General features: G+C 46.5%; 1 protein-coding gene across 1 annotated transcript in view; it reads left to right on the top strand.

The window, feature by feature from the left end:
• EP300 (E1A binding protein p300) overlaps window positions 1-4639 on the top strand; it is a 62019-nt gene extending 57380 nt beyond the window's left edge. Inside the window, exon 31 of the mRNA XM_039571623.1 lies at window positions 1229-4639. Within this exon, the coding sequence (XP_039427557.1) occupies window positions 1229-3451 (2223 nt within the window). The 3' untranslated portion in view covers window positions 3452-4639. The remainder of the gene's footprint in view (window positions 1-1228) is intronic.
• Window positions 4640-12165: the final 7526 nt, after the last annotated feature.

Raw genomic sequence — 12165 nt, 5'->3', positions numbered from 1 at the left:
TTCCATAACAAGCGGTTCTATTTACTGTGCTGCTTGGTGTGATTTTTGCCTCGTGGAAAGCTGAAATGGAGTTGTGTTTTCTGTAGTTCATTTAAGGTGCTGCTGCCTAAGAAGCTGGGAACTATAGCAATGGCTTGAGCTGGAATGGTAGGATCAGCTGGTTTTTCTGAAGAGCAACGCATAATTTTTTCTTCCAGAGTCAGAAGTGTGGGGCTGCAGTATTTCTGTAAAGAGGGCGCTCTGTTGGTTTACTGGCACTGAGATTTTGCTGTGCTGCAAGTCAGATCCCAATACTGGGGCGATTCCTTCACTTCTCTGTTGTTTCTGTAGAATGCTGCAAAGAGCATTTGTCCTCAGAAGTGTTTGCAAAACCAGTGTGTTTGAAGATCAAGTTCAGGGATTTGATTCAATGCTCTCCAGAAGGTGGATTATCATTGTATCTGGCTTCTTGTAACTTAGTTTTCTAGCCTGCTGGAAGGGAATGACTGACTCAGATTTGATCCTAATTACAATTTGATGCTTCCCTTTCCTCTGGTTATGTGTGTGTATGTGTGTGTGTATATATATATATTTATATATATGCACACACATATACACACGTGTGCTTTTATCTTCTTAGTATATGCTAGAAAGTAAATTCTAAATTTCCTATGGTTTAATGCATCCTGAGAACTTAGGTCTTTTTCTTAAAGATCAGTTATTGAGCCCAAACTCATGTGCTGTTGCTTTCACAGAATATGTTCTGCTCTTCTTTCAGCACTCTCTGTTGTTTAACTTGCATCTGCAAACTGAAAATGCAGCTTTCATTCTTTTTTGAAAGCTGGTACCTCTTCTGCCACTCCTGCCCTCTTCTTTTGAAGCAGAAGCAGATGAGCAGCTGTTTGTCCCCTGCCTATTTCTTCTACTTTCCTGTTGGGAAAGAAAGGGATTTTTCTGGCCCAGCTGAATAATGTGTGACTTACTAGCTCAGAGCCAACTTGTTTTTCAAGGTTGATATATTTGTGTAGCTTTCAGACACCCTTACACCCACACACTTTCCCTGGCTATAGTTTGGATTTATTCCTTCTCAATTACCTCAACATGGCATGAAAGATTGAATTTTTCCCTAGAGCAACAATTTGCCTGGAAGAGACTGGGAGTAATTTGTTGAGGTGGCATGACATCATTTATTCATTTATTGTATGGAGTTTCAGGAACACTGATAACTCATCTTTTGTTGTCTCTTCAGGATTATGACCTGTGCATCACCTGCTATAACACTAAAAACCATGACCACAAGATGGAGAAATTAGGCCTTGGTCTAGATGATGAGAGCAACAACCAGCAGACCACCACCACGCAGAGCCCCGGCGATTCCCGCCGCCTGAGCATCCAGCGCTGTATCCAGTCTCTGGTCCACGCCTGCCAGTGTCGCAATGCCAACTGCTCGCTGCCGTCCTGTCAGAAGATGAAACGGGTTGTCCAACACACCAAAGGCTGCAAACGCAAGACCAATGGAGGGTGCCCCATCTGCAAGCAACTCATTGCTCTCTGCTGCTACCACGCAAAGCACTGCCAGGAGAACAAGTGCCCCGTGCCCTTCTGCCTCAACATCAAACACAAGCTCCGTCAGCAACAGCTCCAGCACCGCCTGCAGCAGGCGCAGATGCTCCGAAGGAGGATGGCGAGCATGCAGCGCACGGGTGTGGCGGGCCAGCAGCAAGGATTGCCCTCGCCCACACCGGCTACCCCGACAACTCCAACGGGCCAGCAGCCCCCGACACCACAAACCCCACAACCCCAGCCTCCGCCTCAGCCTGTGTCGCAGCCTCAGCCTGCACCTCCCAACAGCATGCCACCTTACACCATGCCAAGAACTCAGCCCCCCAGCGCTGTGTCCCAGGGCAAGGCAGGGGGCCAGGTGACGCCTCCAACCCCACCTCAGCCACCACAGCCTCCAGTTCAGGGTCCTCCTCCGGCAGCAGTGGAAATGGCCATGCAGATCCAGCGGGCAGCAGAGACCCAGCGCCAGATGGCACAGGTTCAGATCTTCCAAAGGCCAATTCAGCACCAGATGCCCCAGATGCCACCGATGGGAATGAACCCTCCACAGATAGGCAGAGGTCCTGGTGGCCATATAGATCAAGGAATGGGGCCAGCAGGAATTCAGCAGCAGCCACCATGGGTGCAGGGGGCCTTACCCCAAGCTCAGCTGCAGCCAGGAATGCAGAGGCCATCTATGATGTCAGTAGCTCAGCCGGGTCAGCCGATGAATATGGCCCCTCAGCCAGGGATGGGTCAGGTACCTGGCACTGCTCAGCCCAAACAACCACCTCTGCCCCAGGCAGCCTTACAAAACCTATTGCGGACTCTCAGGTCTCCCAGCTCACCCATGCAGCAGCAGCAGGTGCTTAACATCCTTCACTCTAACCCTCAGCTGCTGGCCGCTTTCATCAAGCAGCGGGCGGCCAAGTACGCGGGGTCCCAGAACCCGCAGGGCATGGCGGGGCAGCCTGGCATCCCGCAGGGGCAGCCAGGGCTCCAGCCGCAGCAGGCCATGCAAGGGCAGCAAGGAGGGGTGCACCCCAACCCAGCCATGCAGAACATGAACGCCATGCAAGCAGGAGTGCAGAGGCCCAGCATGCCCCAGCAGCAGCCGCAGCAGCAGCCACAGCAGGCCATGGCTGGGATGAATCCTCAGGCGCAGCAGATGAATATGAATCACTCGGGGATGGCTCCCCAGTTCCGAGATCTCCTGATGAGACGGCACCAGATGATGGAGCAGCAGCGCCACCAGCAGCAGCAGCAGGGAGCGGGACCGGCACTGGGGCCAGGGATGGCCAACCACAACCAGTTTCAGCAGCCCCAGGGTGTCGGGTATCCCCAGCAGCAGCAGCAGCGAATGCAGCATCACATGCAGCAGATGCAGCAAGGAAACATGGGACAAATAAGCCAGCTTCCACAGGCCATGAGTGCAGAGACAGGAGCCAGTTTGCAACAGGCTTTCCAGCAAAGGCTGCTTCAGCAGCAGATGGGGTCCCCAGCTCAGCCCAATCCTATGAGCCCCCAACAGCACATGCTCCCCAATCAGGCCCAGTCCCCGCACCTCCAGGGCCAGCAGCTCCCTTCATCGCTCACCAATCAAGTGCGTTCTCCGCAGCCTGTACCCTCACCGCGGCCCCAGTCCCAGCCCCCTCATTCAAGCCCATCCCCTCGGATGCAGCCTCAGCCTTCTCCACACCACGTCTCCCCGCAGACCAGCTCCCCACATCCAGGACTGGTAGCTGCCCAGGCTAACCCCATGGATCAAGGGCACTTTGCCAGCCCGGACCAGAGTGCAATGCTTTCCCAGCTTGCTAGCAATCCCGGCATGGCAGGCCTCCATGGTACAAGCGCCACGGAACTGGGGCTCAGCTCTGAGAACTCAGACTTGAATTCAAACCTTTCACAGAGTACACTAGACATACACTAGACACGTTGTAGCATTTTGGGAGCAAAAAAAAAAAACCTAAAAAACAAAGAAAATTAAAAAAACTTATTTTCGCAAGACTTTTTGTACTGAAGACAAATTTTTTTGAATCTTTCTTAGCTAAAACGACATTTTTCCCTGGAACACATCTGAACTCTGCAGCACTAGTTTGTGGTTTTAAAAACAAACCAACAACGAACCTGAGGGACAGTAGAGTACAAAGAATATATTTTTGTTATGGCTGGAATCATAACCAGTCCTTTTTCTCGGCTTTTTTTTTTCTCGTGTGCGTTGGGGAGGTCGGGGGAGGAAGGTGGTCTTTTGGTTGTTCACCAAAGGATGCCCTGCTCATGCCTCCAATAGGTTTTATTTTTTTTTAAATTAATGAAAATATGTAATATTGATAGTTATTATTTACTGAGGCAGATGGTAAACATTTTCCCTATTCTGGTTTTTCTTCATGTCACTGCAAAAAAAACACCACAAAAACAGAACAACAGAGAAACACAGGAGAAACTTTTCCTAAAACCGGAGGACAAAAGGGGTTAATGTTGCTTTAAGAATACATTACATATATAAATATATATATATAAAAATAAATACCAATCTTTTCCTCTTTGGTTGGAAATATGTCAATTCTTTGAAAAATGTAAAAATATTAAATAACTCAGTCCCCTCCTGAAGTCTACTTTTGTCCTCCAAGAATTTTTCTATACAAGAGTCTGAGCTTAAAAAAACTTCAAGTATTAAAGTAATTTGTACATGTAGAGAGAAGACAACATTTTTGCAAATACACAGGGGCAGCTGCCAAATGGATGTAGTATATATATTGTGGTTTCTGTTTTCTTGAAAGAATTTTTTTCGTTATTTTTACATCTAACAAAGGAAAAAAAAAACATAAAAAAGAGGGTAAGAAACAATTCCAACGGGATTATTTCAACCTGAGAAAAAGTCCCTGGGGTTTCTTCTTTATGCTTGCTTTCTCTCTCCCGTGCCCCTTTCCCATCCTCTTCCACTTTCTGTAAAACTTGAAAATAGAAAGCAAAAAACCCTCAAATGTTGTATATCATGCAATTAAAGTTGGTTACTTATAAATAAGAACTTTCGATCACTGTATAGACTGTTAAAATTGATTTCTTATTACCTATTGTTAAATAAACTGTGTGAGACAGACAGCCTGTTTTTAATGTTTCCCTTCTCTCCCACATGTGTTGCTTGTTCTTAAAATGGTGGGGGTAGCGGAATATGTGCTACTTCAAATGTTTGCTATTTAGACGTCAGAGAGCTATTTAATGTATATGACTGTTTTAAAATGCAAATCTCTAATACGGGATGTGGAGTAATAATTAGTCTTCTAAATGGACTTTTTTGGTACAACTCTGCATTCGCGTTGTTCCCGGCATGTATCTTACCAAAGAAACGAGGTCTGACCTCGACAGTTGTGCCAGTCAGCTGTGCCCTGCCCTGCTCACACAGCCTGGGAGCAGCTGATCTTCAAAGGACCTATTTTGCATTTTGAAATGAGAACTTTTTGTTTGGATATGTGATATTAAAAGATCCTATTTCACTTGGAGTATATTGTGCGCCTTTTGGCACTGAAGTGTGAGCACGAGGTAAGCTGCACTGGGGTGGTGTGTGGGTGCCCAGTCACCCTGTGTCACAGCTGGTGACCTGCCGGACACAGGGGTGCTCCTGAACAGAAGTGCTGTCGCCGTGGAGTGCGTGGGCAGTGATCTCAGTTGTGTGCTGCTGCCAGCTGCGCTCACGTGGAGTTAATCCAGTCACATCGTGTGTTGTGCTCGGGCTGTTTGTGGTGGATGTGGCTGGCTCATTGAGGGCTTTCCAAAATCCAGCCTCGTGGTGTGCATGTGCCCACAGTGCTGGCTGCCGAGGGAATAATTCACCACCAGGGCAAATGTACCTGGAAGCCCCAGATGGGACCAAAGATGTGACCAGAGCATGATGTCTGTGGAACACCGGCTTTGTTGGGAGCATCAGTGTATCTGCAGATCCCAGACAAATAACTCGAGCAAGCTGACCTCAGGAAACTGCTGGTGGAAGATGAGGGAGGGGGTAAATGTGGATCAATGGCAATCTCAGCTGCATGCCAAACAAAAGTAATGGTGTATTACAATGTGAAGGGATGTTAGAGGTCTTCAAAAGCGGGAGTAAAATGCTTGATGTTTGGATATAAACAGAAGTAGGACAATGAATCTCTTGTATTTAAAAACGGGGGTTGATAGCAAGCCTTCAGCAAGATGGTGGAAAGTTCATGGCAGGCCTAAGGAAAGCAGCCCTGGGCTTTGGTATTCTCCCTTGGCTAATCCTTATACCACTCACCCCTGCGTGACGCAGACCAGCTCTGCACCAAGCCCACAATTACCCTGCCTGCATGGGGAGGGACTGCTCCTGACCTGCCCTAAAGGAGAGCAGAAAGCCAAAAAATCCCAATGTGTTGAATGCCAGGGCAGCAGCCTGGGATTGTTTAGATTTGTGCTCTCCACAGTAAGCTTTCCTCTTCCTTTCCTGCCACCAAGCAAAGCCTAGTTTTACTTTCAGTTTTGGGGGACTTCTCAGGATGGAGCATAAATAAAATTCCTTCTGACCACATACAGGCTAGTGAAGTGAAAAATGTGCCCAACCTTCTAACTTGTATGCTTTTCCTGCAAACATCTTTCATTCATGCCGCTGAGCACACAAAACGTGGTTAGAATTTGTCCTGACCTGCCCCTGAAGTGGGGAAGCCCTGGAACGTTGCAGAGCACACTACAGATCTTCCAACTTCAACTGCCAACATAGAGACTTGCTTAAAAGATGCCATGATGCATTTTATGTGACAGCACAGCTGCTCTGTACCTCTTTGTAGGTGCTGACTCTGAGCCAAGTTCAGTTTTTGAGGTGGTGTGGATGATCAGTAGTCTTAAATTTGCATAGGGTTTCTTTTCCCAGCATCCCTCCACTTCTGCTTTCCCTGGTTCTACTGGAGAACCAGAACCCACCATTTGGGGAACTACTTGGCTGTTTCAAGTAGTGGAAGGATTTCAGGATGAGAACAGAATTAGGGTGTCATCTGTATCTCTCTTGGCATTCAGTTGCATCCAAGTGAGAGTAGGTTGTTTCACTCCTATTTATTAGACTCTTGGCCAGCAAAAAGAACTCACACCCAAAGTTCTAGCAATCCAATCAGGTATTAATTGTCCAGTTACAACGATGCTAATGGTTGTGCTCAAATAATTTGTAGTTCAGTGATGTAAATTTTCTAATGCCTGACCTTCCAATGTCCTTTGAGTCCTAAGGTCAATGACTGAAGTCACAGTTGGGGAGGGCTTGAAGTGAGTTTGTCACAGGGAGTGTAATATTTATGGTTTATTGCTCAGTCTTGGGGACACCTGTTTGTAAAAATTACACCTTGCTCTTTCCTGGTTCCTTGTTTCTCATTATGTCCCAATTTACTGTTTATGGTGTGTTTTACATGTGTTGCATACTTATTCTTTACTCCTAAAACTCTGAACTTGGCCATTGGTGAGTTGCTCATAGCCTGGACCTGCAGTATCATCTGCGACTGTGTGTGTCTACACTGGTGCATTTATTTATTCATTTATTTTAATTCTAACACTGTCATTGTAGATACTCCGTTCTACACAGAGCCACTTACTATTACAGAAGGCCAGAATGGCTGAGGTAGGCACCTCTGAAGATCATCTATCCACCTCTCTTCTCTAAGCAGAATCACCTAAAGCAGATGGCACGTCCAGCTGAATATCTCCAGAACGGAGATTCCGTGGCCTCTCTGTATAGTCCGCAGCCCCATATCCCCTGCAAGGTGTCTCTATGCATGGACTAGTCCCAGCTCTCTCAGGCTCTCCCCATCTGACAGATGCTCCAATCTTACCACTATGCTGGCCATTTGCTGGATTCACTATGCCCATGTCGCTCTTGTACTGGGTAGGCCAAACACCAGATAATTGCACAAAACCCAAGACAATGTTGGTAGCCATCACCTGGTCATTATACAACTGTTGTAACAGTAAAACGAGCTACAGCAGCTACTGGCAGGCCAAGACAAGCCCAGGCAAACTTGACAGAGCCTCACACAACACAGAGCTTGTGGCCTCTTACAGGCAGTGGCAGCACCATGACAAAGCTGGGGTAGATGATGTGACAGTGACAGCCATTCCAGCTTCTGTTTCATTTCTCCCAAGCTTTTTTCCAGTGTATGATACAGTTTCTCTGCAAGAAACTCCACCTCCTGTTTCCAAGACGGTCTTTTTGCAGACAGTATGTCCTTGATTTTGCTGCTTCCAGTTTTCAGCCAAACTCAAGGACTCTAGCCCATCCTCTCTGGACAGTCTGTAGCAGGTCCTGTAGTGAAAGACAGCAGAAGAGTCTGCTCCTTATGACCGGTTCTGCCCTGGTGTGTGATGAGGTTTCCTACTTCATCAGCCACAGCCACAGGGTGCTCTGGCTGGGGAGTGTTTGCCTTCCTACAATACACCCCTGGGGTATCTGCCAGTTGGGCCAAGGAGCCATTTCTTCCCTCAGCTTGTCAAAGCAGATTGTGTGCCATTGATTCCGGCTCGAGACAGAGCCTAGCCTGGCCCCTGAAAGTGTGAGAGCACAACAGGCTCCATCCACAGGGATTGCAGCAGCATCTGTGCTTGCATCATGGATGGAAAGCCACTGAGCTGCTCTGTCAGCCTTGCAGGTGTGGCATTTGCCTGCCCAGCTGTGCTCTGGCATTTTGTTTAGAAATGTTTTGATGGTTTGCTCAAGTTGCCTCAGTCACACTCCCTTAGAACAGGGTCTTGGTTTCAACTCTCCAGCAGGGGATATTGGACGTTTGGAAGGGAAACCTGTTCCATGGCTGGTGCTGTGGATAGCTGATGGGCAATCAGCCATGGCTCCGGTCTACTCTCCCTGTTGTAGGGAGTGTGCTGGATTTGGGCAGGGTGGAGAAATTACTGTTGGCACCATCTCCCACAGTCATCTTTGATGCCCTTCCTAGAAGTTGGCACAGCTCAGACTGGTTTTCCCCGGGTGTGCTGGGTGGTGGCAGGCTCTGGCATATCTTGGGAGCACAGAGCTACGTGGGATGCAACCACAAGCACTGTCAGTGGGTATTTTGCTACTTCTCACGCCCCTGCAGTCCCCAGGGCAATAGTAGGAATTGAAAGGCAGTGACAGTGTCATTACAAGAAAGCTTTTTGCCAACCCTGCTCCTCTGGCTGCAAGTGCAGAGCTTCTGTTGCCCCGAAAAGCAAGGAGTCTTTCATTTTGTTTTGCTTCCTCTTCACTTTTGCTTTTCACTGTCTGTGTTATTCCACACCAGCGTGGCACTGAAATGAGCTCCCGGTACAATGTCCTGGTGTCCAAAGGTTTGGGAGCCATACAGTGGATATCTCACCAGGCCTGTCGATGGAAAGCCAGGGCAGCCTGAGGCATGACCTGGGTCTACCACCACCCATGCTGCCAGGGCTTGTAACCACATTCACTACCTGGGTTAGAGCCACCAGAAGTTAGATCCCCAAATTCATGAGTTCAGGAGAAAAAAAAAAAAGAAGACCTCAGGTGCTCTTCTGTTTGCCTGCTGTTAGCTCAGTCTGAGCTTGTATTGAAGGATTTCAAGCCTTTTTTTCTGTCACGTGTCACCACAAACAGTGAGAGAGAGCCCTTAACTGGGACTCACGAAAGGATATGTAAAGGGATTTCCACCTCGGTAAACTGCGTATTATGTGTCAGGCCTTGTGCATGGTGTAACATCTCATCTTCTGCTATTAGCTGGACTTACTGGTTCAGGCTGGGGAAGGTGACCTGGCAGGACATGATGGTGTCCCATGTCTTCCCTGAAAGGCTTGCAGAGGAATCAAGAGGCAGCACAGCTCAGCTCTCAAAAGCCAGATTTCTTGGGGGTCTGGGATGGGATAAGTGCTTCAAACTGAGATTTGCTTCCCAGGCAGTTAACTCTTCCCTCTCCTTGTCAGGATAGCCTTGGGACTGGGCGTAGTTGCTTTTTGGGGGGTTGTTTTGGTTTGGGGTTTTTGGGGGTGTTTTTTGTATTTTTTAATCTGGACAAAAATTATTTACTGTTTTGTTAGTATTTGTATGTAGAGTTGTGTTGACCTATATTGACAGATCTAATGTGGTAGTAAAATAGCATGGAAGGACAGGCTAATTTAGTATTTGTGCCCTTAACTGGGTTGCCTGTTGGGTTTGGGGTTGGATTATTTGTTCACCACACAAACTGTTCAATTACTATGTCTATTGTACAGTGTTACTTAGTGACAAGTTGCTGTAAATGTGGAAGAACATCAATGTAACACTAAGGATGGTCTGACAAGGGTTTTCTGTAAGATCCTCAGCCCATGAGAGATCTAGAAAACAGCAACTGCTCAAAGCTCCCACCTGCAAGTAGGCTGTTGCCTGTTCTTACACAGTGCAGGACATGCCTCTCTTCATTTCACAGTTACCTTGGTAAAATTAGTCTGCCAAAGGTTAAGCAGAATATGTTTTCTTTTATTATTCCTTCTGTTTGCTTGTTGGTTTTCCAAGCTCATCTACCCTACTTTCCTTTTTCAAAGATGATATCATGAACATATAGCCAAGGCTTACACGTCTATAAATATTTTTTCTTCAAAATGGTTCCTTTCCCAGTCCTCATGACAGAAATTAAACCCTTCAATGTTTTTTGGTTTTTCACAGTGTCAGCTAGGAGAAGCGCTACAAAAGCCACGTGCCACTTCCCACTGCACACAAGAGCTTGGAAGTCCTGTAACCAGAATGGCTGCCACTTACTGCTGGAAGTGAAAAAAGGCCCCTTCTTATCCTGGAGCACTAGGATTCTCATGAGCTCTTTGAAATAACAGAGTAGAAAACTAAAAAAGGAGGTTCTGGAGAAGCAGCAGGTGAATTTATGAAGCCTGGGGACCTGGAATATGAGCTCTCCATCCCCGAGCATGGGTGAGAGAACAGTCCCAGTAGACAAGCACAAAGAGCCACTGAGCCAAAGCTCCTCAAGGAAGTTGTGGTAATGAGGGACAGAGCAGATGCTGAAGTACAAAAGCTGCACACCTTGGAGCTGAGTGCCTGAGGAAGCAGCCTGGCCCCCCTGTCCTGCAGCATTGATCCCTCCCACTGCAGCCTGGACTCCTTCTGTCATTTCACCTGACAGCAGCCCTTTGATACTGATCTTTCTAAAATTTTTATTGCAGATGACATCAAAACACAGACCAAGCCCAGAACAGCAGTAGGGAAGGAGATGGGAAAAGGGAAGTCTAATCTAAGTTTTGGGGTTTAGTTAACTGAGATTGTCAATGCTGTTCTCTCCCTAAAGAGAGGAGTTGGCTTTACAGAACTATTATGATTAATGAAACATAACAGAGTTTTTATTGTTGAGAAGAATATAAGTATTCCTTAATCAAATTGAGCTTGATTCACATTAAAATTAATTTATTTAAATACTATTATTTATTGAAAAGGCTTATTTAGAACTGTAATGAAAAATGAACGGCCATGGGATGGGCACTGCTTTTAAGCTTGTTCTGTGTCAACACAGAACTTGGTTTTGCTTAAACCTTCAAGAAGCCTTGAGCCAGCCTCTGTGTGACCTAAGGGAGCAGTGCTGATCATTCCACTCTGGGAAGGGAGTAGGGGATGCACACCAGTTATAGCTCATGATGTGTTCCATGAAAGATTATTGCAGTGGAAAGACTTTAATGAGCCTTTAATTTTGTATTGTGTCTTTTCTGGAAACAGCTTTGCTGTCTGCCATGCCGTGCAATGCTTAGCAGTATTTGCAAGGGAATAACAGTCTTTATGATTTATTTCATTATTAACTATATTATTTTAAAGCAATTTTCTATTTTTAACATTGCTGGAGGATTGTTTGGAAAACCTGAATGTGGAGGATCCCTGATGCTATGGAAATTTGCTGATCAAGTTGTAGATTGGCTTTGCCAGCTCCCTGCCACTGTCCCTCTGTAATTAGGCTGTGACCACTACCCCAGATTCTCGGTGTGTTTCACACTGATAGTGACACTCCTTTGTGTTTAGATCAACAGGCTTGTCTTGGGGTGACTTTATGATGTGTATCCCATATCGCTGCCCTATGCCCAGAAATTAATTCTGTGCCTTTCTGTGCCTTTAAACTGAGCCTGAAAGGGGAGAGAGAAAAAACCCAGCCTCATTTTAGAGCCTTTGGATTGTCTGGAAGAGCAATCCATGTGTATCTGTAATACCTGTAAAGTAAGCCTTTGGAATGAACCTTTTCCATGCTGCTTTACTCCCACCTGCAGCTAAGACTGTACAGTTGTGCTTCACATGTTATTTGTTCAGCCACTCATTACAAAGCCTGTACAGACTAGGAATGTACAGTACAGCCTTTTTTCCCCCTTTCTTTCTTTTCTTTTTTTCCTTTCTTTTTAAAAAAACTTTTTTTCTTCTTTTTTTTTTCCCTACAACATCAACACAGTGACAGTGATAACAAAATAAAGGGGGTAGAGTGGAAAATAGAACTGACTTGAGGGACTTACCTTTACATAAACTTCTTGACAGGCTGATAGAGCTGTGGTTGTTCAGCCTGGAGAAGGGAAGGCTCTGGGGAGACCTCACTGCAGCCTTCCAGTACCTGGAGGGGGATTATAAAAGGGAGGGAGATGGACTTTTTATACGAACAAGTGGTGACAGGACAAGGGGCAATGGTTTTAGACTGAAAAAGGGCA

This window comes from Corvus cornix, chromosome 1A, assembly GCF_000738735.6.
Source record: "Corvus cornix cornix isolate S_Up_H32 chromosome 1A, ASM73873v5, whole genome shotgun sequence".
Taxonomy (NCBI): Eukaryota; Metazoa; Chordata; class Aves; order Passeriformes; family Corvidae; genus Corvus; species Corvus cornix.
Note: the sequence above shows the minus strand (reverse complement) of the source record. Positions and strands in the feature narration are given on the sequence as shown.